The sequence below is a fragment of the Amblyomma maculatum genome, chromosome 1 (assembly GCF_055883805.1).
Source record: "Amblyomma maculatum isolate TAMU_Amacu chromosome 1, ASM5588380v1, whole genome shotgun sequence".
In the NCBI taxonomy this organism is placed as follows: domain Eukaryota; kingdom Metazoa; phylum Arthropoda; class Arachnida; order Ixodida; family Ixodidae; genus Amblyomma; species Amblyomma maculatum.
The window spans coordinates 274,840,642-274,867,006 of NC_139344.1; the positions used below are offsets into that span (position 1 = coordinate 274,840,642).

At 45.0% G+C, this 26,365-nt stretch overlaps 1 protein-coding gene across 9 annotated transcripts in view; it reads left to right on the plus strand.

Annotated features, from left to right (window-relative positions):
• Positions 1-26,365, plus strand: part of DIP2 (disco-interacting protein 2) — a 236,597-nt gene that overhangs the window by 148,749 nt on the left and 61,483 nt on the right. For all 9 annotated transcript variants that reach the window (XM_084591333.1, XM_084591337.1, XM_084591335.1 and 6 more), the window contains 4 exons: positions 11,345-11,481; positions 11,971-12,051; positions 19,235-19,362; positions 22,059-22,143. In XM_084591333.1, coding sequence (XP_084447459.1) covers positions 11,345-11,481; positions 11,971-12,051; positions 19,235-19,362; positions 22,059-22,143 — 431 coding nt within the window. The remainder of the gene's footprint in view (positions 1-11,344; positions 11,482-11,970; positions 12,052-19,234; positions 19,363-22,058; positions 22,144-26,365) is intronic.

Consider the following 26,365-nt stretch of genomic DNA (forward strand, 5'->3'; position numbering starts at 1 on the left):
TGTAGGTTGCAATTGCTAACACTGAAGTGCATCTGACTGAGTATATCCAAAAGTGGAATTAGTGTTTCTTTCCAGCAACGGTATGGATGCACTCAAATACAGTAGACCTCGGTGGTACGAATCTCACGAGGTTGTGAAAAAAATTCGTATCATCCAAACATTCGTATCATCAAAACGAAAGAAAATAAGTATGCAGAAGCATGGGAAAGGCAGTCGCGCAGATCTATTTATGTCCGAGAAAGCTTATTACGGTCGCGCGATCACAGCTGGGCACTCATGGCGCACACAGCACGACAGGCGATCGCAATGTCGGTGACGTGCCTCTGCAGACTTATCGCGATGTGTAAAGCAGGACAAGAGATGGCGGCGTGCCGGCCGCGCGGCACCGCAGACTGCTTGCGATGCGCACAGCATGACTAGTGGTCGCGAAGTTTACGATGTGCGGCCCGTGCGCGCCCGCTGTGTGTGCCGCCGACTACAGTGAAAGCTCGTTAATTCGAATTTTTTGATAATTCGAACTAGACTACTTGGTCCGGCCAAGCTCCATAGAGATATGCGTATAAAAAAGCCCGTTAATTTGAATGCGAGTCGGTTCCGCTACGAATAATTAGAATTACGCGCCGCCACGTCTGGGTAGCTTGGCGCACATCACGCGGCAAAAAAAAAAAAAAAGCCTCCGGGATCGGAAGGCATAATTGGAGGCTGCGCACGTCCAAAACGGGGACAGATAATGGAATCGGGTAAAACCATGGAAGAGTGGGTAAAACTTCAATGGCGCCATGACCGGCGCGGCGGCCGGCGGCGTTGGGGGGAGGGGAAGGTGGCCGCAGCGGCGGCTGCCAGCTCTCTATTCTGCGCAACCTCCGTAACTCGCAACTAAATACTCGTTAATTCCAACCCTGTTAACTTGGAAATAGGGATATACTGTCGGCACGGTCCCAGCCAAAGCCCATGAAAGGCTATGATCTCGGACAGCAACTATGGGTTAAACGTTTTTTGTTTTTTTTTGCGATAGCCATCCATCCTTCCACCCATCAGTTATAAACGGAAGCATGCGAGTCAGCCGGGAGTCAGCCGGGATCGTGAAGGTGGCTTTTAGCGCTGTTCGCAAAACAACGTACTGAAAAGGAGGCTTGCACAACCGGACAAGCGCTGGCACTTAGCCAAGTTCGCTTCCCCCCCTCCCTCCCCCCTGCTGTAGCTAAAGTCAAAAGATAAACACGGCGTTATCGCTGCACAGCATCTTGGCGCACTGCCAAGAAATGTGTTGTGGACAGCACGAAACCGAGGACCGTTCTAACGACAGACTTCTTTTTTTCTTTTTTTTTTTTTTTAAGATTCGTAGGCACAAATCGGGGCTGGGTGGGTTCAATATGCCAGCGAGTTCGTTATGCGGCTAAATATGGTACATTTACTGTAATACAAATGGTTCTTGTCAGTTTTTTCGAGGCCATTCAATAATTCGAACATCGGATAATTCAAACTTTTTTCCCAGTCCCATGAAGTTCGAATCAACGAGCTTTTACTGTACTATTCACGGCCGCTACAAACTTTTCGTAGCGTGGAAAACGATCGCAATGTCGGCGATGTGCGGTCCGCCCATTTCCACATACTCTCGCGGCCCGTACAGCGCAACAGGAGATGGCAGCATGCAGGCTGCGCGCCGTCGCGAACTGCGCGCAGATCGTGATCGAGGAAGCAGATATGTGCGGACCGTTGCGCGCCCGCCGCGTACGCCACCACCAGCTGCTGCAGTTGCGACGTCTGCAGTTTGCGGGCCATGCGCCGCCGAAAGATTTTGGCAGCATGAGCCCGATAGACAATCCCAACGTCGGTGAGGTGCAGACCACGCGTCACCGCAAACTACTCGTGATGCGTACGCATCACGCAGCACGCATGGCGATCGCGGAGTCAACGATGTGCGGGCAGTGCGTAGTGCTCAAGGTTGCGGTCGCAGTTCTAGCTTTCGTATCATCCGTAGTGGTGCGGGAGAGAGTTTGGAATGTCCGAAATTTTGCCTAGTTTACACAATGCACTCCAGCCAGGAAATTTCGCGAATTTGTATCATCCTGAAATTCGTATCAACCGGATTCTTATCACTGAGATTTTACTGTATCAAGCCACCCATCTACCTTGTCTTTAAGTGTGACAGCGATGTCTTGAAAATTCTCCAGTCTCCAGTTCTCCATGTCTAATTTGATTCTGAGAAATGCAGTCTCACTTCGCCCTGAAGGAGCACCTGTATGCAGTAAATTCCCACTAATTCGATTATTTCATTAGTGTACAAATTACAGTAGAACCCTTTTATAGTAAAGTCACTGGGACGAGCAAAAATCTTTACTATATCAGTTGTTGGTGATGACATGGTCCTGACGATGCTGTCTGGTAGTTAAATGGGCACTTACTGAACACGTCTTGTTGCTTAATGAAAAAAGCACTCTGAAATACCTTCCATCTCTCCCTTTCATCTCTTCGTGCATTTTTTTTTTTAGTTATAAAATTTTTTACATCTTGTGGAAGTACCTTTTAAGCATGAGGACAACGTAGCTACGAATAGAACCAAGTATGATTTCATGTGAATACCAAAGCCTTGCATGAGCACGGTGTCAGTTTTTGCTGTTTTTGTCTTTTAAAAGGCAATAAATGATAAATGCACGTGGCAGTCAAGTGCTGCAAGACCGCACATGCTGCACCTCCACTTTCTGCCTCCGCTGCCTCATGCTTCATGCTGCGCAGTGCTGTGAATGTTCGCCCGATTCTCCCCTTCCCTATTTATTGCTGTATTTTTACTATCCTTTACTTTCTGAACGGACCGCAGCGCCTACTTTCTGTTAGGACAGGTTAGGACAGCTTTGCTTTATTTTACTATGCGCTGCGTGCTTTCCCTCACGGCTCCAAGGCTTCCGTAAAGTACCGTATTTACTCGCATAATGCTGGCTCTTTTTTTCGCAGAAAATTGATGCTAAGTTGAGGGGTGTGATAATTATGCGGGGAAAATTTCGAGCAAATGTTTTGGAGCACTAAAAGCAAATTTAAATAGGTGCGAATCAGGATTCTTAGGTCAGCTATTGTAAATATAACCATTACATTACTTTCAAGCAGAACTTACCCTTGTTATAAAAGCACAGGGTCACTAAAAGTGCAAATTGCTAAAGCACTTTATTTACCGCACGCAGCCTCATCATCGCTCCCCGCTTTTCGTGGTATAAGGCTCACAGCAGACCATGCAGTTCTACTCTTGATCAGAGACTTGATCCGAGTCCGTATCGACACTGCAATCGCTGTCTCCAGTAGCGCACTACGTAGAACTCGTTGACGCCAAAGTGCCTGCTAGCAGCGCGGTTGCTATGCTGTAGCTCGTACTCAAAAGCTTTCAGCTTAAAGGCAGCTGTATAACTTGCGTACCACCCCATCGCGATGCGGCACCAAGAACACGGTAGACAGTGGAACAAAGCAAGTAACACGGACGGAATGAAGAAACAATGACGAGACGCGGAGACACCTCGCAAAATGGCGTCTATGAGCATCATGGAGGTAAAAAACAAAAAAATCGACGAGCATAACTGATGATGATGATAAACCCGAGCACGCTATCGCCGCCTGATAGCGCGTGCACACAACGAGGCCAGCTAGGTTCAGTAGCGCTCCAAAGATGGCGCTTGTTACTACTAGCAGACGGCTCTCACGGTGGTAATATTGGTGGTGCAATGATTAAAAAATTCCAATTTTTGGCGCCCAGTGTTGGGGGTGCGAGCATTATGCGAGTAAATACGGTAAGCTTCTCCTGAATGCTGCTAAGCCTGGTGGCAAAGTCACTTAAAAGAACACTTGGTGTTATTTTTCTGTTCTCAAATACAAAAAGCTTTGCCTCGCGATTCCAGGTAGTGCGCAGGCGGCGATTTCATATCGTGGGAGTCATTGCCGCGGCCAGGTGCACTTTACTGTAACCAGTTTTTACCAAAAATGTCTTTACTATAAAGGGGGGAAATTGTACAGTTGTCTATAAAAGATGAATTGGGACTTCAGTTTCACTTTATTATATCCGAGTTTTTACTATATCAGAGTTTACTATAGTGGGGTTCTACTGTATATGAAAGTTCAAATTATCGAATGGACCTGAAAAACTGCCAAATACTGTTTGCATCACAGTTATTTTATCTGATGAACACCTGCGTGACGGTTGACTGCATTTCGGATGAAACCTAAGTGAGAACGACGGTTTTTTCATTTCTTCAAGTACTTTGTTTTATGCAGTTTTACGCATGTTGTCAAGAACATTGAAGAATTGCTACAAAATCTTAAGGGGCTCCACTACTCCTTTTTGCAGGGTAAAGTAGTAGCAGTAGCACAAAAGGGCCTCTCAATGTTTTGAAGGTGCTTCACTGCACAGTCCACGCAGTGCGGTGAAACTGGACATCACCGCTACGCAGCTTCAGCATACTGGAGGCAGCATGTGGATGCATGCAAGGGATGCTATATGTATAGGCGTTAAAACAGTGTGACGCCATCCCAAAATAAAAATAAAAGCAGTGACATGACAAGCAGCATACGAAGCAGTGCAACTGGCTGATGCGCCTGCCCGATTGCAGCCACGGGATGGTGTAAAGTTAAGGAAAGTGATACCGAAACTGTGCGATGAGCTTTATTTCAGAAATGGGGAACTTCTGATTTCTACCGTGCCTACAATAACACAAAAGGAGAGAAGTGCGAGTGCACCACTATTTTTGCTATTCAGGTTCGGGGAGGTCTATTTCAGTGATTGCTGGCTGCACAGGTCATACCTCGACATGATCTCCCCTCAAAATGATCCAAAGCAAGCCCATGCATGTCCAAATTAAGGGGAGATGCTCCTCGAAAACACTTTTTCTTTAATATTGAACCTAAGGTTATGAAACATTGGCCATTTATAGAGTTTTTAATGCTGATTCCAAATATGTTTTTACTTTTCACATATCTTTATTAGTTTTTGTGTAGAAGTGTCTGCAAAAGCACAATATAGGGCCTTTTGTGCACACTTTTTTGATAATGAAATGCATGTTTAGACCAGCTTGCAATAGCTCATTATGTTGCTTTGGTAATATAGTATGTCGAAAGCTACTTCAAATTTATTCATTTTATCCTATAATTGTAAAAAAAATTCAGGAACACCAATGTGTATATTTTGGGCACCATGTGTCAACATTCTGAATTTTGTTAAAAAAAAGTTCAAGAGATTTTTTATAACCAGGTAGATAACAACATTCTGCACACTTTGAAGAGGCTGTGCGCAAAATTTCATCCAAATCTGACCACTGAAAGCACTCAAAATTTGTTGCACAAAATGTAAAAAATGCTGAAAACTACGAATGGAGAAAATTGCATTTGAAAGTTTCAAACATCTGTATTTTTTCATAAACACAACAAAAGCACATGAAACTTCTTGCCACTGCTTTCATGGCCGCACCATGAACTTTCTTGCCGATAGAAGCAAAGTTCTTGTGGTGTAATGGGTTCGGCAGGTCAAGAATTGCACAAAATCGCGACAGCTGTTCGTGTCCGATGCCAATCGCGCGCGCAGCCACCACCACCTTCACATTGACGGCGAAGCTGTCGCAAGAGCTTCCACTCCGATAGTCCCGATTTCCACTGGCGCTATCTGCAAGTCCACCGGGCACAACGCGTGCACAGCAGAAAGCACTGATGCTAGGCACTCGCTACTTTCACAGTGCAGCTCAAGAAAGGCCGAAATCCCCTTTCGCTTTTCCACCGGTTCGCGTACCGCAAGGGTACAGGTGCGGCACGTAGGGCAAGCAGCACCGCTTACCAGCACCGTAAGCGTGCTAATCTCCCATATCGCAACACTCTTAGAATATTGATGACCGCATGCTGCCCTATCTTCCTTGAAGAGTCCAATCTTCACCTCCGAGGTGCTCACAAAGTTCACCGCGGCATCGATCTCGTCCGAGTGCACGTTGGCCTGGTTAGGACTAGCTTGCGTCTCCCGCTGCAGTTTTCCGGTGAGGTCCGCGACGGCGTCCTCGGTACGGGTTCTTCGACCGAGACTTTCGAGCTCGGAAGTTGCGCTTTTGCGTGTCGTTCATCGCGAACTCAACAAATGCTAAAAGGCCGCTGAAAAGAACTAGCAGAGCACGATGTAGCGCGATCCAAACGCTGCACAAAACGAAAGCAGGAGGTAGGCTTCGCCACAGCGTCGTATCAGTCTAGGCCAATGACGGCCTCTCTAGAGCACCACGTGATTTAAAAGGTCCAGTAGGGACGCTCGAAGCGTGCGCGGAAAACGTTTTTTTTTATTATTTGCAGCCGAGATACGAAACTGCGAGAGATGCTATCTACAAGAGAAAGGCTTGCTCAACCTCTCCCAGCAAACGGCAATGGCGGGCGACGCGGCGTTCTCGAAGTATAGGCGCACGAAAATTGACGATTTGCGCGGAAAATAGCACTTTCTCGAGCCACCGTGGTTGAATAAAATGGACTTTTTACTAACTTCACGATCGAATTTTGCCTTGATCTTTTAGAAAGTTGTAGCTAAATGTTCAAAGATAATTTTACAGGCAAAAACTCAAAACTGAAAAATTACTCGGAAAACTCGCTTTTTCGACGCGCATCTCCCCTTAATAAATGTCCGATGCAGTAGACCTAATGGGCATCGGCTGGGGCTGTGCTCCTAGTAGAATACATGAATCATTGCGTGGTATTCGCCTACTGCTGCTATATAACTTTCAATTGAATTTTTGAAGACTGGATCTCCATCTTCATTCTCGGCAGTAAGATCTTAAGGTAACGTTTGTGCAGTGCGACGAGCTTATTGGCCAAGTACATGAAGCAACAATGCCTTCCGAGCAGATGTAGGCTTAGTGTTGGGCTTGCAAGAGAGTTCATATATGAATTTGCTTCCTGCCATTCTTCACCTGGCTCGAAGTGCCAAGTGAAGACCGGGTCTGGATAAAGATATTGGCCATTTTTTACTGGTTTCAGATGTTGACAATGGCCTGGTCACACTTCTGGCATTATGTTATGTTGTTTTCAGTCGTAACTTGACATTGTAACATTTAAGATGCAGGAGCACAAAAACACGAGTGACACACATGTTCATAGAAGCGACTCTGCCAAGCACTACTGACCTAGACATTAGAGAGTTTTAGCTTACCGCGATCTGCTACCGTGATCCACGATCCGCTACCGTGATCCGCCACTGCGCATTCCACTGAGCATGCCTAGATCCCTTGACGCCGATAGATGGCGCCACATACTGGATGTCGGCACACAGACCTGCCGCGTCGGGACCAATCAGCTTGTGCGCCCCGCCCACGCACGGTAGCGGGTCACGGTGGTGGATCGCGGATCACGGTAAGCTAAATCTCTCTATTATTTGATAGTGGGATGCTTTGAGGGCACTAGTGATGATACTTAAGACATGCAAAAATTTGTCTTAACTGAGTTCTTTCTGACACGAGTCTACTGTACTTAAAATTGCTTTCTTGATATTGTCAGTGCACTTTGGCCCAGGGGGCTGTAGTGGCATACTCCTGGTGCAACAGACAGCTTGACAGGGCAGCTTTTATGGCTGCATAGTACGCACAGAGCAGGTTGTCAAGCGACTCATTTTCAACAAAACTGCGATGCTAGTGGGAATATGTAAACACTCCGAAGGTGGTGCTCATTGTTTTTATGTCATATTGAAACCACGACTGTGAAAAACCACGTTTTAATGTAGCTTCTACTTCAAGCATTGCTTTAATCCTTCTATAATAGGAGCATTAAAAGCTTTGTTTTTCAAAAAATCTAGCACTGTGAGCATTGTAAGCAAAAACTCACTGGCATGGCTCTGGCCAGGTGGTAGTTGGCAGGTGGCACGGTAGTGTACTGGCTGGTCGGCAGAGTCACAACGTCACGAGATCATAAGATATAACAGGAGCTGCTAACTTTCAGATCCTCTTAGGCCACGCAGGCACATCATAATGCTTGGTTAAAGCAGGGCTTTATAGATATCTATCTCGGGTGGTCTTTCTCTTAACTAGGTAGCTTACATTTATTTATTAATACCTCAAAGGGTATTACATGAGGGAGTGGATTTAGGTACACAAACTTTCTATGGATGATTTGAAGGATGATGGGTCAGCATGAAGTATGGCAGTGTTGGGCAAGTCATTCCAGTCTTTTGCGGTGCGAACAAAAAATGATGACAGGTGCACTGAAGTTTAGGCAGGGGGAGGGAGGATAGACTGACTTCTATGACTTGTGCAACTGGATATGCGATAGGCAGGGCTGATAATAAACTTGAGGAGAGGATGATGATAAATCTTGTGAAAAAGACAGTCTTGCAATGTTACGATGGACTGCTACGTTCGTAAAGTTAGCATTGCGTTTTAGTTCGGTGACACTTACATGATAAGAATAGGCCGAGTAGTCTTACCATGCGACTTTGTATTGCTTCGAGAATATTAGTAAGGTTACTTTGATTAGGGTCCCAAACAGCACTCGCGTATTCAAGTTCCGGATGGATAAATGTAAATAAGCCAGTTATTTCACTGATGGAGGTGCAAGGCGCAGGGTTCACCGGAAATATCCGAGCACACGATTTGCATTGTTGGTAATCTGCGTTACATGATGTGACCAATTAAGATCGCCAGTTAGATGAATATCTAAATACTTATATGTTAATACAGAAGTGATTTCTGAGTTCGAGGTAAAGTATTTTGAAGATGGCAAAGAGTGACGTCGGTGAAAAGACAATAGAGACGTTTTTGTCATGTTTAAGGACATTATTCATTTTTTATACCAGGTTATTACGCATTCAATGTCAAATTGAAGAAGTTTGGGGTCATTGCTGTTGGTAAATAATGCAGTCATCGGCATACATACGGACATTAGAACGAAGGTTAGCTAGTCAGTCATTTATGTAAATAAGGAAAAGAAGGGGACCAAGGACAGTGCCCTGGGGCACCTCAGATATAACTGCCGTATGAGAAGAACTTCTATTAGCCAGGACGAACTGTTGCCGGTTAGTAAGAAAGTTCTGAATCCAAGCAAAAACATAATTGTTAAGGTTTAGACGTGAAAGTTTTAGGAAAAGCCGTTTATGAGGAACCTTGTCAAAAGCCTTTTTGAAATCTAAAAGCAATACGTCAACGGGAATGTTAAGATCAATACTAGAGCTTAAGTCGTTAATGAACAGTGCTAATTGAGTGTCACAAGATAAATCTTTTAGAAAACCATGTTGACTAGGATGAAAAAGATTGACGGATACAAGGAATTTCATAATATCAGAAAAACGTATTACATGCTCCATTAACTTTGAAGGAATGCTTGTGATTGATATGGGCCGGTAATTATGACGAGAAGATGATGGACCGTGCTTTGAAACCCGAATGACTTTGCCCACTTTCCGATCATGCGGTACAACTCCTGATGAAAGGGATTGCTGAAAAATATGAGACAGTATGATGCTAGTCGTGTGCTTTGTGTTCTCTAAAATTTTTGCGTTAATGCCATCAATGCTTGCTGAGGACATTAGTTTCAGGCAGTCTATAATTTTGAAGATACCATTGAGCTCAAACGTTATATCAGGCATAGCGGGGAAATAAAAGGAAGGGAAATCTAGAAGATCTCCATCCGGTTCGTGGGTGAAAATAGAGCTGAAGGTTAGTTTACAACTTATTCAACCTTATGTTTTGCTATTACGTTATTATCATTATCACAAAGTGTTAGCGTATTTCTTGAGTTGGGATTAATGCATTTACAAAATTGATGGGGATTGGTACGTAGCATGTTGGGTAATGGGCTTAAGAAAAATAAATGCTTGGCTTTGGAAACTTGTGAGTTATAAAATTTTTCGGCTTCATGATATTTCTGCCATATTGTGGGATCGTTAGTTTTTGTGGCTGATCGAAAAAGTTTTTTCTTCTTGTTGTTGATGCGCTGTAATGTGCTAGCTATTGAACCATGTTGATCTCAGGCGCTCGGTTATAGTGATTGTGGGAATCTCTTTCTCAAATAGGTCACATATTTTGTTTTTGAAAAGTAGCCAATTAGTATCGGGTGTGTGCTGATCTACGTCGATTAGAAACCAAGCGCCAACATTTTTTGGTTTGGGGAGGTTGCTGGAAAACGTGGCACGGATTACTGAATGATCGCTTTGTCTTGCCAGATATGAAAGTGATAATAGATTTTCTGGGTGTTGTGTTAGTATCAGATCAAGTATATTAGATGATTGAGTAGTTTGTCTAGTAGGGGAGGAGATCATTTGCGTTCAGGCGAAGGTTTGGCATGTATTGATAAAATCATATTCGAAGATTTGGGTGATATCTTGGGTTAGACCAGTGTATTGCGGGGAAGTTAATATCTCCAAGAATAAAGATAAAAGCATGCAGAAGTTTCGTGATTACTGTGTGAAGTGTGCTGTGAAATAAAGAATTGAATGATACTCGCTATCAGGGGGACGATAGCAAACACTGATTATCGTCAGTGGAAATGAGGTGTTGGAGCATACAAATAATATTTTGAGAAGAGATTCATAAGCTGTAGCAATGAAGACTATGGTGGATGGCTACTAACACGCCACCGCCTCGTTTGCCAACATGATCACAGCGGGAAACATCACAGTTGCGTAATATATCCTGCACTTCGTTATTGCGTATGCATTCGTTTAACCATATTTCTGTTTGTGCGATTACATTACACTCAGTCATTTTGATAAGGGTACCTAGTGCATCCCGTTTTGGTAGAAGGCTTCTAATGTTAGTATATAAGAAAATGAAATAGAATTTGAAACCAAGTTATGGGGGAGATCAGTCGGTAGCTATGGGGTAAGAGGTATTACCTGTTTTGTTGTGTGAACGAATATGTGGTGTTCCTTATTGTCATCTTATTGTGACAAAGAGGGAAATTTTCCTCTCGGCTTTTTGCAAATTGAAAGAGGTTCTTGCGGGCGAGACAAGTGTTGTAGCAATAATCTTCAGAAATGCTGTAGTTTGTTCATTTTAGCTTCTGTGTGTTAGCAATTACTTGCTCTTTTACTTTAAAATGCGCGAATTTGGCTATTATTGGTTTGTTTGTTACAGCATCATAACGGCCAAACTCGATGCTAATGAATATGTGTACGATAATAAGGGGTTAGAGATTAAGCGAGGAGCAAGGTGGATATACATGAATAAGGATCCTCAAGATGAGCGCAGACGGGAGCCATGAATGATATCAGATATTACACCATACCCTTGAATGGAGCTTAAGTGTCCTTCCCCCCCCCTTTTTTTTTTTCAATGTCTCTGCTGACAGAAATATCGAGCTTCGAAAATTCTGAATCTAAGTGTCATTGGTGCTTTTTGCTTTCTTCTCCCCTGTGCAGCTGTTGCTGCTGTTGTGAAAATCAATGATGCCCCCTACCTGTGCAAGACGGATGAAGTAGGGGAAATTTGTGTGAGTGCCTCCACATGCGGCTACTCCTACTGGGGACTCCAGGGCCTCTCAAACAACATCTTCAAGGTGAGTAGGGCTCATTGTCTGTCCCTGTGTAGACTTTTCACCTGTTCTGTAATAAAAGTAGCTTGTATACCTTTTGACATTTTTAGTCACCCAGCGGCTTCACTCCAGCACACGAAGACATGCCTCTAGCTGCACCTTGGTTAGAAATACTGCCTTCATGGGGGAAAAATTTCACTTTCCCCAGAATCCGCAAGCTGTGTTTTCACGAGAAATAACATGATGCATTTGAAACAGGCTAAAATATCTTTTGGTTACTTTTGCATGTTGTAGAAGAGGCCGCATGAAATGTCTCACCTTTCACCATTCAGCTGTGATCGGGAGATTTTATTTGATTCTAATAATCATGAGTGCAGTCTCTGACCGAACCTTTTTGGACTCAATGGATTTACTCATATGCCTACCGTGTTGGTATTTAACCGGCCTTGTTTATTTCTGGGCATATAATTTCTACTAGTTATCTGAAATGCAAAATTTTTTCCTCTCTTCAAGATGCAACCTCTTCACCCCGACGGGAGGCCAGTGACGGACCAAGCCTTCGTTCGATCTGGGCTATTGGGATTTGTGGGGCCAGTAAGTGCAGTTGCTTAAATAGTATGTGATGCTCCTAACTTCTTTGGTTGTCTGGTTTGTGATTTTTAGAGAAGATTGGGATTGGAGAGGAAGGACTGTGAACAAAACACATTGGTTCATGTATATATCCTTGGCAGTAAGTTGCATTTACATGATGGCAGCCTCATCGGAAGTTTCTTCTTGACATCACCTTAGAAACTCGCTGCTCATGCAGAAACATCAGTGAGCAGGGCAGCTGTGTTGCTCGCAGCAAATCTGTACATAATCATACTGCTCCATATCGTGACATTTTTATCATCTAGTGCATGCTTAGACAAGTTGTGCAATGTATATTTTTTCTCATTTTATTTTCATTTTATTACCTTAAAAACCCTTTTTGAGGTATTACATAACATAATACTCTCCTAGAGCAAAATCACATTTGGCATTTTTCAACCGAGGTAAGCGTACCAGCTTCTTGGGCAGCAAGACACTACCTAAAATCGTGGGGCAAGTTGGTTTTTTTTTTTTTTTTTTTTTTTTAATCAGCGAGTGTTTTTTTAAATGGTATTACCCGCATGTTTATCAGCACTCAGGAGAAGCCAACCTTACATAGGTATTGGAGCCATGAGGGAAAGCACACAGCACGTAGGGAAAAAGAAAAAGTACAGCTGTCTACATACATGGAAATAAGGCGGCACGGTCCGTTCAGAAAGAGAAATTAAACGTGCAGCACGAAATAGGGAACGAAAGAAACAGCCACACATTTGAAACACTGCATAGCTTTGAGCACGAGGGAGGTGTGGAAAGCAGTGGAGGCGTGGCGTGTGCGGTTTTGTAGCACTTGACTGCTGCACCCATTTCTCATCTCTTGCCTTTTAAAAGGCAAACAGCAGAAGATGACGCCGTGTTCATGCAAGGCTTTGGTTTTCACACAAAATCAAACTCTGTTGTATTCGTAGCCACATTGCCCTCATACTTAAGAGGTACTTCCACAAGATGTAAAAAAAAATCTTATAACTGAAAAAATAGCGCGAAGAGACAATAAGAAAGAGATGGAAGGTATATTAGAGTTTTTTTTTTATTTTTTTATTTAGCAACAAGCCTTGTTCAGTAAGTAGGCATTTAATTACCAGACAGCATTTTCAGAACCATGTCATCACTAACCACTGATATAGTAAAGAATTTTGCTGGTCCCAGTGACTTTACTACAAAGGGATTCACCTAATAAAAAATACATTTCTACCTCCAAAACCAAGCTATTTTTTGGGCTATGCATGGCTTATGCGTACACATTTTGTGTACTTATTTTAGTTGCATCAAAGCCAGATTTGGCATGAATAATTTTTAAAATGTTGCTAAGAAAACTACAGTAGAACCCCTCTAGTATGTTTTTCACGGGTGCATAAAAACAAAAAAAAAAGTAAGAGCCGGGAAATAGGATGAATTGAAAAACGACAGTAGTGGGTAACTGAGCACGTTTATTTCAGCGCTAATACTTGAAAAAATGGAGTAGAGTTGTCTGCTGCATTTTCTTGTGCCCAGTGAGCACAACACTCTTTTCAACCATTTGCAGTGCCATATGACTCTCGCGATCGTCGTGAGCATACCTCCTCAGAATGTCTAATGCTGCTACAGCTGACATAAAGTTTGGCTTTGGAACTTGCTCACCCTCTCCTTTTCTTCTTTGTCGCCACTGTTTGCATCGACACACTTGGCCAGAATCTGGTCAGCGGTCAAAAGCTCTCAGGTGGCAACGGCATAGTCGACAGAAACGTACAATTGAATCCCGCTACAACGAAATCGGCGGGGCGTACGAAAAATTTCGTCACGGAATTTTGGTGTCGAGAATTTACAGACAACTTGAAAAAAAAAAATTTATTTCCAAAAGTACATAAGCTTTGTCTGTTTGCATTTGACTGCCAGCAGCGGCGTCACATGATTCTCACACTCTCTTAAGAGAGCCATCGCAACATAGTCATCGTGAGAGCCCAGGAACTTCCTAATAATGTTGAAGGCATCCATCACCTACGACGAGGTTGCCAAGGCAGTTGAATCCTGGGCAGAGTCGTCTTCAGCATTGGACGGCGGCTCTTCCGGCTCACCAACACTTTTAATGATGTCCTCATCGCTTAGCTCTTCGTAGACAAGCACATCCGCGTCAGCGTTGAGGAAATCGTCCAGCTCGATATCGCCAGGGACGCTTCTTGCTTCTTGGAGGGATTTCCAGGCCGTACTGATCGCCGGAGTCGACGATGATAGAGCGTCATCTTCCGCGGCTGTAGCTGTGCTGGTTGCCTCCTGGTCAACAAACCAAAGCCGGCGTGATGAAAGCAGCTGTAGAGCCATGAATTGGTCCACTTTTGTCCCCCTGCCAGTTTCAGATTAATCCGCTGAATCAGCCTCTCCCGATAAGGCACTTCACGCTTCGGATGATGCCTTGATTCAGCGGCTGAATGATCGAAATGCAGTTCAGTGGGAAAAAGCGCACTTTGTTGCTTGACAGTTTGACGTCGTCAATGCGGTGGGCAGAACAATTGTCCAAGAGCAAACAAACTTTTCGGTTCTGCCTGCTCATGTTGCGGTCAAATGACCTAAGCCAGTCCACAAATATGGCACGGGTCATCCGCAACCGCCTGTTAGTGATGTACTTGACAGGAAGGCTTCTGTTTCCCTTAAAGCAGCGCGGTTTGGCACTTTTGCCAATAACTAATGGGGACGCTTGTCCGATCCATCCATGTTTGTGTATAGCAGCACAGTCACCCTTTTCTTGCTGTGCTTGCCACCCTGGCAGCGCTGCCCTTTAAAATCTAGCTTCCTCGCTGGCAGCATCTTGTAAAAGCAGCCTGTCTCATCCACGTTGTAAATATCGGACGGCACGTAGCCGCTCATAATATCAGCCACGTTGTTTACCACCCATTCCGATGCGCCGCCATTGTCCGCGGAACTTGCTTTATCACACAAAACTTTTCCCAGAATGTTGTGCCTCATTTTGAAGCAATTGAGCCAACCTGTGCTGGCCTTAAGTCATCCAGGCCTAGCAAACAGGCATAATTGAGGGCCTTCTGCTGAACAATGTTTCCACTAAGCGGGATGTTCTTGGCTCGCGTTTCGACGAACCAGGTGTAGACAGCCTTATCAAGCTCCTCGTATGCTGGCTGCGTCACCTTGTGTTGAGCTGAATAGCCCGATGCAAGTGCCTTGCCGATGCTTTCTTTACTCTTCAGTATCGTTGACAACGAACTCGGTGCGATGCCAAAATTTGCGGGAATATTCGCCTTCTTCTTCCCGCTTTCTGCTTCGGTGATATTACGCGCTTTTTCTTCTAGCGAAAGAAACTTCCGCTTCTTCGCTGGCGGTGACATCCTAGGAACTTAGCAGTGACTAGCAGAGACGAGATGAGACCACGCTGAACGATTCATGCACGAACGGCAAAGACACACAAAAAAGAAAAATGGTGATGTGGAGGGGGCTTCTCCGCCTCGCGTTTTTCTTTTTTTTTTTTCTCCGGCAGGGCACGAAGCTCTGGCCACCAGTCCTCAGCCTGCCTGAAACGCGCTCAATTCCTAGCAGACGCCGCCGCCGAAGACGCTAGGAGATGATGTCATATTTACTCGCTGGCGCATCTTACACACACTTTCGAGTAGCCCCTCTTCGCTTGGAGGCCGCGAAAGCTTGCCAGCCAACACCACTCGCATGTGATCATGACGTGCTTTCCTGCTTGGCAGGAAACCGCGAGCACCATGGCCACGAGCTGCATCAATCGAAGCCCAGCAAAGGCAAGGGCGGACTCGTTTTTTTACATGGAGAATGGAGTTAGCCAATGAGCAGGGCGTGACGTCACTTCAAAAATTACGTGGGCATCTGCAGGAAAAGCAAATGAGCGGTGCGCACAAGGAGGACGTGCGGTATGAGTGCGCCCTCCCCCCTCCCCCAGTGGTCTGCGATGCAAGAAAATAAACGGCGGGAACGAGAAAGTCGCTCTCCAGCACCCACCTTCTGAAGAAAGACAAGACGGAGGAGCCACTCACCCGCAAAAATTCGCAAAAAAAAAAATTCGTAGAAGCGAACATGTGCTCGCAAAGTACTTCGTTTTTGAGGAAATTTTAATACATTAAGTCACGGGGAATGCAAAATACTTCGTTGAAGCGGCGTTCATTGTACCGGGATTCAACTGTAATCGCTGTACGTGACCACGTTCGTGCCAACCGACTCTATGGCCGTGTCAAGTTCTTCGTAGTCCTCCGTGGATTTGTCTCCCACGGTTCCAGAGTTTGCTGCGCAATCTGTGCCACTGAAACACTTTTCGAAGCAGTTTTTGACCGTTGCTGCAGTGACAGTGCTCCATGCCGTGGCCAAATAGTGCATGGCATCCAGAATTGTAATGCCAATCGGCTGATGCCAGCTGTCCACATAGGTCAAGGACCGCTTCATGATGCACTTTCTATAAAAGTGCTTCACGTTTTTGATGCCAGCATCCAAGGGTTGAAGGTGGCTTGTGTTGGCTGGAAGGTATACCACCTTGACGTTCTGGAGTCACATGGTATCCTTTGGATGCGCGGAGCAGTTGTTAATAAAAAAAGGACTTTTCTGTTCTGGTAGTCCATCCTTAAGCCCATGAATGACAAATTCTTCAAAAATTGCACACGTCATTCACGCCTTACTGTTATTAAGACGAAAGCCTTTAATGGCTCATGTTGTCGTGGACAGTGTGTGTCCCGCTTTTGCGGCGTTCTGATTGGCCGAGGCGGGATGACCTCATAGCTGTCTCGACCAATCACAGAGCACCACCACAGTATGCGCGAATGCGTGCCATATGTCAATCAATTATCAAATACTAATTTATGAATTACCAATTGATGACTAATAAGTAATTAATTAATTAATTATTGATTATTTATTGGTTAATTAATTACCTACTTAATCACTAACTAGTTAATTAATTACTAATTAGTGCCAGTTTGCATAGCAGAATGCGGCCCTCAGGCTTTCGCTTTTCACTACTTTAGTCGCTGAAGTCCCTCGTAATTTTGCTATTTTTGTAGTGGCAGGGCAGGTACCGGATATTCTTCAGGCAACGAGGTTTGCAAAATTTGCTATTAATTCACGGCTTTATCTTCTCGGAGCCATCCAAGTTGCAGCACAACAGCATGGTGAGGCGTTCCTTACTGCATCTCCCACCGTGGCAAGCCTCGCCTTTAACTCAGCGTCTTTGATGGCTGTACCTTGAAAAGAAGCCTGCTTCGTGTCTCTGAGCTCATAGCCATTGATAATGGCCACCACGGACTCTTTCCAGTTGTCTATGGTAGCCATGCCCACGCTTGCGGCCTCCCCGTTGACGGTTTGGTAGGAAATACAGTGTCCTCTCTTTAAGCGGTCGACCCATTTATTGATGCAGTGAAATCGTAGATTCTAAGCTTATCGGCTATCTCGCAAGCTTTTTCACGCAAAATGGTGCTGTCAAAATTCGCACCTGCTGCTCTGACTTGTAACCATTTGTAAACAGCCTCATCAAGCTGCATGTGCCCTGCACTACAGGCTTGCTTGCTTTTGAAGATGAAGGATTGGGCATTTGCTTCGATGTCTCTTCTTTTCGAAACAATGGAGTTCAGGTTGGATGGTATGAATCACTTCTTTCGCAATGCACATTCGCTTCCGCATCGAGTTTTGTATCTACAGTGCAGAGAATGTTCAGCTTCTCCTCCAGTGAAAGTGCTTTCCGCTTTCTTGATGCCATTACATCATAACACGACGCTACAACACGCTACAAGAAACAAGTTCTCACGCACATGCGCAGCGCATACTATAGAAGGTGGTCGGCGGTACGAGACAGCCACTAACCCACAGCAATTCACATTGTGGCATGGAATGGTTGGCACAGCGCTAGGTGGTAGATCAAGCAGGCTGGACTCGTGCGAACACGACCACGCCACTTGGCGAATTCAGTCCTTACATATGACACGGTGCGGCACTGCAGGAAAAGCGATGTGACGATACGCTACACATGCACTGATGACGACAGCTGTGTTAGCACTCGTCTCACAAGGAAGGATAAAGACTAAAAAAAAAAAGAAAATCCACTGCTGCTGATGATGATGGTGAAGCCCAGAGCTCCTCAATACTACCAGTTGCGAAACTTCCCATAGGGCCCATGTATCAAAAAAGAGTGGTTTTGATTGATCAAAATTCGGGTGTTTACGAAGGGTGGCGGCACCTGCGGCCATTAAAGGAAACTGTGTCTAAATTTCAAACTTTCTAATTGTTGATAAATGCACAACCATTATGGAAAATAAAATTATAGTTGAAGACTTGCAGTGGCAAAGATTATTAGGATAACAGCCATATAGTTAGTTAAGATGGAAAAGAGGAAAGAAAAATTTGGTTTTCAAAAGACAATGGCGGCAATAGCAGAAAGCTTTTATTGAACGCTTCCAGATGGCGCGACAATTCATAGACACCCGAAAAATGCGTACAAAATTTGGTCACTGTTTGAAGCGGAGTTTTGCACTGGTATGATCCAAAAGTTAGTTCTAGGTGAAGCCTACATGAACGCCCTCTGCCTGACGCAGTGTACGGACTGCTAGATGTGCTAAGCCAAGCCAAATCAAGCTGCCTTAAAAGCAAACATGGCCTTCGCACTTGTCACCTAGGCCCGCTTGGGGAGCCAGTTAACGACTTATCATGTGGGCACATGTCCGAAGTTACGACGTAACAGCGGGGTTTCTAATGCATAGAACCCTATGGGAGTCGTGCCAGGACTCGACCACAAGGACGTAGCAGTCAGGAAAACGCAGCACCCGGGAACGCAACTGTGGGGTTTTACTATATTAGTTTGTAATGCAATCAGTAAGGGTTTTAATTTAAAAAAATAAACAATGTAGTGGATATAAAATTTTCACAAAATGTTGCATGCTAAGAAAAGGACATTACGCAGTGGAGTGACAATAAAAGAACATTCTGCATTTTTTTGTCAAGCTTACTGCCATGTGCAGCAGCTGCACAAGCATGCAGTGTTTTTTGCTTATGCACGACATTTGGGTCAGGAAAGTATCAAACTGTGTTAAAGCTAAAAGCGTATTTCAAAAGGGGAGATATATAGCTTTTTAAATGGAAGTTTTCATTCATCTAGCTGTACTATTAAGAAAACAAAGTTTTCGAGTAGCATGTGTGGTCAGTAATTTTAATTTCTCTTGTGTGTTCCTAGGGTGGCTTGGTGTTTGTTTGTGGCACCAGAGATGGCTTGATGCAAGTGAGCATGCGCAAGCATAACACAGACGATCTCATTGCCACTGTCTTGGCTGTGGAACCGATGAAGTTCATCTACAGGGGAAGGTAAGTTCATTTTTTTCCCCTTTTATCTGTTCCTGCTAAGCAGTGGCAACTTTCCTAAAGCCGAGGTGTTGGCATATGTTTGTCCCAAGTACCCTGTGTGTCATCATGATGGGGAGTTTGCAACGTATTGATGTGCTGGGTGGTCTGTGTGGAAGCACAGAATATTTGGATGCTGTAGTAAATTTTGTTGCAGTGAAGTCATTGAGACAGCAAAGCAGTTATTAAATGAGCACTATCACCTGGACAGTGATATTTGAGTGCACTTGGTGGTACTCATAGCTTCGGTGGTCTATCGGCATATAAAATCGAATGAACAGTAAATGGTATTAAAAATGCATTGATGGAATCGCTATGCCAAACCTCCCAAATTATCTCCAAGAAAAATCACCTGCATCATCTTGTGCTGCCGTGTTATTTAAAAGTTCTGCTAAACCTGAGCATATCTGAAGGAAAAGGTTGGTAATGGTATTGCTGCCCTGTGCACTCAAAATAGAGCTTCCTCATGCGAGTAAATGCTGCAGTGGCTTAGAACAAGACAGATGTATTGTGGCCACTTAATAACTGCACGTGTCTGGCCAACAAGGGGCTGCTCTGCAGCAGGAATGGTGGCACAGGCATGAGGACGCGAAGCACTGTGTTGGAAAATGAACCCTCAGCCAGAAAATATGGGATGCATATTGTTACGATGTGGGATGGCACAGGAAGACAAACTCGGAATGCTCCGGCAGACCGCCGACCAACTGTCTTTCCATTTGGCGTTCTTGCATTCACGCGCTTTGTTCTCGTGCCTTTCCTGTGGCATGGCATCTTTGTCCTCTTCTGCCATTACGATATCCAAGGGGACATTTAGATACCAGAATGCTGCACAGACACTTGAACAGAGTTTACAAAGAAAGTGATGCAGTGAAGGCATGCAACAAAAGCAAACATTGGCTTATTTATGATGATGCGTACATGACTTTTATTCGGAACTCTTGTGCTGCTCTAGGTTATATTATCAATGAACAGTTCATGTGTGTTATTGTGGAAATGTGGTAGAAGCTCATCAATTCTAATTTTAAGGGACCAGTTATTGAATGGCCCTAATAAACTGAACAGAACCGCTTGCATGATGGTAAATTTATCTGGTGAAAAGATTGGGCAGTGGTTGCGTGCTTTTGAGGTGAGAACAGCGCAACAATCACTAGAACTGCTTCCAAATGTAAAGGACCCCTTGGCATCCTTCACGGTGTTATGGTAGAACCCCCAACTGTAAGTGGCAATGTCGCATGTAAGAAGGTTTCAATGTTTAAGGAACTAATGATATGTGATGTACGTGCAGTTTGAACACAATGGAGGAAACACACGATTGAGAGTAAGGCAAGCGCTAGCAGCAGCAATCAGTGTCCAGAACTGTGCACTGCTGGACTTTGTTGGCTGGCTGATGCGTGCCCAACACTGTAAAATTTCGTTAATTCGGCCTTCAAGGAACCAAAAAATGTGTTCGAATTATCCAAAAGTTCCCGTTATCGAATAGCCTCCTAAAAAAAAACTGCTGAAAATCATGCGCATCACAGTAATTCGACCTCTTGAATGCTTGGAATATGATTTTCTATACGTTTCAAAATTTGAGATGAAAACTAAGTGACAGCACAAATTTTTCGCAGTTTCTTCAAGTGCTTTGTGCACACTGTTGGGAATTTCAAAGAAATTTCTCCAAAACCGTGCTTCTGTAGCCCTTTTCGCAGTGAGTGCTGTGGTGACTCTTCACAAAAGGCCCCGTTTCAGTCTGAGGATGCTTTACTAACTACACTGGACTGACTGTGCTGTGAAGCATCCTCAAAACACGATGGTTCAGCATACTACTCGAAGAGTGGAGGAAGCATGTGGATTCAAGAGAGAAATGTGTGTAGGGGAGCGTTAGTCTTGTGCTCACATCAGAGGTGCACAGGCCACTCTGCTATATATAATTGAACTAAGGCTATTTTGATGAATTCTTGCCCCACACAGGTCATACCTGGCTGAGGCCCTGCTTTGGAATTAATCGGTATAAGACCCACAGTGTCTGACACCATGGATGCACATGGGCATTGGTCTGAACTGTGCCGCCAGGTCAAATTATCTGGTTTTCCTAATTGAAGGGAATTAAATTAACGAGCTTTTATTGCAATACTGAACAAAAGAAATGGGGATAGGAAAGAGGTGCAACAAAGCAACTCTATAGTTGCAGTGCCTTTGTGTCTTCACTTGCGTGCATCCTTTTGTGCAACATTGCTTCTTTGTTGCTAAAAATAGTCTCTTTATGCTGCATATTGCTGACCTGGCACAGGAAAGGCGCCATTATGAAGGTGTAAATGTTTCGCAATGGTTTGTGTAAGCAATGCATCACTGATGCTATATGCCATTTTGGGATAACCATATAGGTAATGTCTGTACAGTTTATTTAGTATGCCCAGGGGGATAAATAAGCCTGGAGTTTAGTGGTGACCACCGTATAGTCTCTCAACACACGTTGCTGTTGAAGCCTCTTCTTAGCTGAAACCAGTTGAGCTTGTGCATGCTACACATTTATGTTGTGAGACTTTGGAAGGATACAGCTTTCAACACCCTTGTATCAAGAATGCACCTGTAAGAGAAAGTAGTAGTAGAGAGAGTAGTAGTATGTTAGGCTGTTGTCAGCATGATTGCTCTGTGAAATATCTTTTTTTTTTCTTTAGGATTGCTGTATTCTCAATCAAAGTACTTCGAGATGAGCGGATCTGTGTTGTTGCAGAGCAGCGACCAGACTGCACTGAGGAGGAGGTGAGTGAGCAGCCTGGGAACATTTGCCAAAATGGAAAATTTTTGAGCTGATTCAGACTTGAGGGGAACTAAAAGGAATACAGTTGAACCCGGATACCGTATTTACTCGCATAATTTTCGCACTCGTGTAATGCTCGCACCCACATTGGCTGTCAAAAATTTGAATTTTTTTTCCTCGCATAATTATCGCACCACCAAAATTACCACCACGAGAGTCGTCTGCTAGTAGTAGCAAGCGCCAACTTTGGAGTGCTACTGAAACTAGCTGGCCTTGTTGTGTGCGCGCGCTGCCAGGTGGCGATAGCGTGTTTGAGTATATCATCATCATCATAGGCTATGCTCCAGATGGTGCACAGCGATAACGTCACTGCATGTTTATCTTTTGACTAATTTTGATGCTAGCTCCTGCAGTGGTGGGGAGTGAACTTGGCAGTGTGCCTGTGATAGCTTGATTGCACAAGCTTGGTTCAATTTATCACGCCGCGCTTGGGGTAGGTGTAGTCCACTGCCACAAAATCATTGGAAAGCGTGATAGCTGCAAATGTCGTTTGAAGGGAACAATGATAAAAGCTGGTATCATGATCACAGCTGACCGCGTGCTTTCACTGATTCATAAATGCAACGATGGACGACTCTCGAGAAAAAAAAAAATGCCGCTTCTTAACGTCTGCAGCCACCATAGCTTACTCTATGCTGCACGTTCAGCACGACGACAAGGATGGACGACTTAGCAAACGATAAAAGAAAACAAAACAAATTTGCTGCTTCTTGATGTCCGCAGCCGCCATAGCTTACGCTACACCGCACGTTCACGACGACAAGGATGGTCAACTCGCAAAAAAAAAAAAAACTTACCTGCCGATTCTTAACGTCCGCAGCTGCCATAGCTTACACTACGCCGCACGTTCAGCACGATGATGCAAGGCGCGCATCGCACGTCACCCGCACCACACAGAGGGTTCACAACGTGCACTGGAGAAAGCGTCCGACGTTCTGTCTGCCACCGGCTGAGCTGGCATGTCGACGCATGCATAGTGCGTGCTGCTGTGAACGAAGACCGGGAAAGATAGAGGAAAGGCAGAGAGAAAGCTCGGCAGAAAAATGGACATATCCTTGCGCTTCACTCTATCGCATTGCTTCTTCTCTCCCGAACACCACGGCTGCATTGGCTGCGTCTGCTCTGTACCGGCCGTTGCCAAACCGGTTCCCTCACGTTCCTTCACGCACATAGCTTACAAACATCGCGTGTGTGCGGCAAATGATCACCGCAGATGCGCACCTTTAGGGAAAGGGCGCGCTGCTCTAGACCAGCCGTCGCCGAACTGTTGTGTCTCATTGGTTCCGCGTGTGGCTTGAAAACGTTCGGCTTGAATGTTTGTTCGGCCAATGGTGTTTACATGGGATTTTCATGGGGATATTTCGTGAGCTCGATATATTGAAAATTCAAATTATCTGGGTTCGACTGTACTGAGTCCGGCTAGGTTGAGCGACAATTATTCCAAGATTGTGGCTATGCAATTTTTGAATAAAGCAGGAAACTACGCAAAAGCAAAAAATTGTAGTGACACGCACCAAGAATTGCAGTAACTGATCCTTGTTGAGTGAATTTTTCACTGGCCACATAATGTCATCACAGTAGGCAAACAACATGGCAGGTGCATAGCAAATTCTTTTTAAATATGAAAATGACAACGTGGCTCACTTCATATGTCATCAAGTCAACCCTTGTGAAGCCATTATGTTGTGTGCAACATCTAAAATGTAACCCAAGTAAGTTAACTGGCAGTGTGCCAGCAGCCTTGACAGAAGTGCCTGTGGTGGTTTGCTGGGCTTGGGTTGCGCAAGTCTCGTTTTCAGTATGTTGGCTGCTATTCGATTCGGACGTTGGTCCCTTGATAGCAGCAAATGTCTTTTAAAGCCAACGATGCTAACAGCCAGTGTCATGATCACGGCTGCCTGCGTGCTTTGGGTGATAATTGATGGGTGGAAGGAAGGAAAAAGGATGCCTGTCATCATCATCCACCCCCCCACCCCCTCTTTCAGGCAGAAAACAAATGAACAAAAAAAAAAACAGGGTTCTTCTGCCTAATGATCCCACCGTGCTGCTTGGACTCACGTCAATTTTTCTGGAAAATAAATGGATCCATTACACGAGTAAATAAAGTAAATATGATATTTGTCGGAAAATTTGGCAATGGTCGCATGCTTTCTAGAAGAGAGCAGCACACCGATGACTATTTTTCGCATTGCAATCAATATTTTATTACATGCACACTGCCGGGAGCATCAAAACAGAAGTGCTCGAAAATGGTAAAGGCCTCCCGGCATCCTTCACTGAGCGACACGGTAGCGGGAGTGCCCCTTCAAAAGCAGCTTGCGTCGTGTGTGTGAGGCTTCACCGCACAGCATGCTGAACAGCAATTGATGAGCGCATATTTTGGGAGCAGCGGAAGAACCACGATGGAAGCGCATAAAAAAAACGACACGCAACAGGTATCTGTTAGCTGGCCGGTACTCAGCCACTGACTGCTGTTGCCATGGGCTGGCGTGGGGCTCATAAAAGCGAAACCGAGACTAAGTGTTGGCCTACTATTGGAGATGAGATTCGCTTGTGTTTCGTCACAGTTGCCATTGCACGCACGTCGAACGGGTATGATCAACTGCGCAATATGTAGTGTTATTTTGACACTCACTCACAGTGCCATGCAGTCGTTGCCAGACGCAACCTAACCGGCCTGTGCGAGACCCGTAGTGCCCTTTCGACGCCGTAGCCTTACATTGGCTGAGACCGTGGCAACAAAAGTGCTTATTTGTATTTCCGAATTAACGGAGGTGGAATTAATGAGCATTTAGTTGCAAGTCTCGGAGGTCATGTGGAACAGACCACAAGTGCCACCCCCTACCCTAAGTTGCTGGTCGTGGAGCCAGTTAGGCTTTAGCCATTCTTTTATGGTCTTACCTAGTTTTATCTTCTGTCCCCATTTTAGACATGTGCAGCCTCTGACTATGCTGTCCTATTGTGGGGGCGTTTCTTTGGCCATGTGCTGGGCGCCAGGCCACCCAGATGTGGCAGCACATAGTTTGAATGATCCATAATGGAACCGACTCGCGTTAAAATTAACAGGCTTTTTTGTACACAGACTTATATGGAGCTTGGCTGGAGCAAGTAATGTAGTTTTAATTTTCCAGAAATTTGAATTATTGAGGTTTGAGTTAACGAGCTTTCACTGTATTAACATCACGCACTGCTGGAAGATATGTACAGTGGTTTTCAAAAATACACGGCCCACGGCTTCGGTACGCGGAGCGGCTGCCGGGCCGCACCGCGGCGCTGTTATCTTTGCTCGACGCTCGGCGCGAGGGTGCCATATGTGACGATAGCTATCTCCCTCCCTTTCGCGCTATCAAGTAACACGCCTTCTGAACACTATGTGCGGCGTTCGTCCGTTTGTGTCGCCGCTGCCGCTCGCTACAAAAGAGGGTGTCTGGACACTGGATGTTCGTAGGATGTTCGGGTTTTCTAGAGTATTGTGTGGGCAGGTCCACACCATGTGGTGCAGATCTTCCTTCTCCTTGCAATATCTGCATTTGGGGCCTTCATATGACACAAATACAGTGCCAAAAATTGAGGGGTGGGAGGCTGCCCTATCCAGCTCTGGACTAGAGGCCCAACGAGCCCTCATGACACGGGCGCAGATAGCAGCGGCAGCCGCTGGAGTCCTGGACTAGGGACCCCCACCTACACTTCCCCCTCCCTTATCTCTAAAGTTTTTCACTCACTCACTCACTGAGGGTGTTCGCATCGCTGATCTCGGGGCTCACCACGTGGGCGATTGGCGCGTGTTTGCAAATACTGGCGCCCTGCTACCTTGCTCCAACATATGTTCATAGGCGGGCGTGCATCGAGACGCGAAAAACAAGTTCCGTGGCTCTCTCGCCGTGCCGTTATGCGGACCGATGTCCACGAAGCGTGGAGATGCCGCGCTCTGCATTGGCGAGATCTTCCTTCTCAGTCCGCTTCTCTTGCGCTGTTGTGGCGAAACTCAGTATGACTTTTCTAGAAAAGATTGCTCTCCTCAGTGCAAACTCTTCGAAAGAAGAAATACCAAGTTTAATGGGAACAAGTGTTCTACTTTTAGTATACTTGCACTGGACAAACCGGAGATCTTAAACTTCTACTGTGAATTATCTCAGTGTGAATAAATTTGAACACTATGCTACA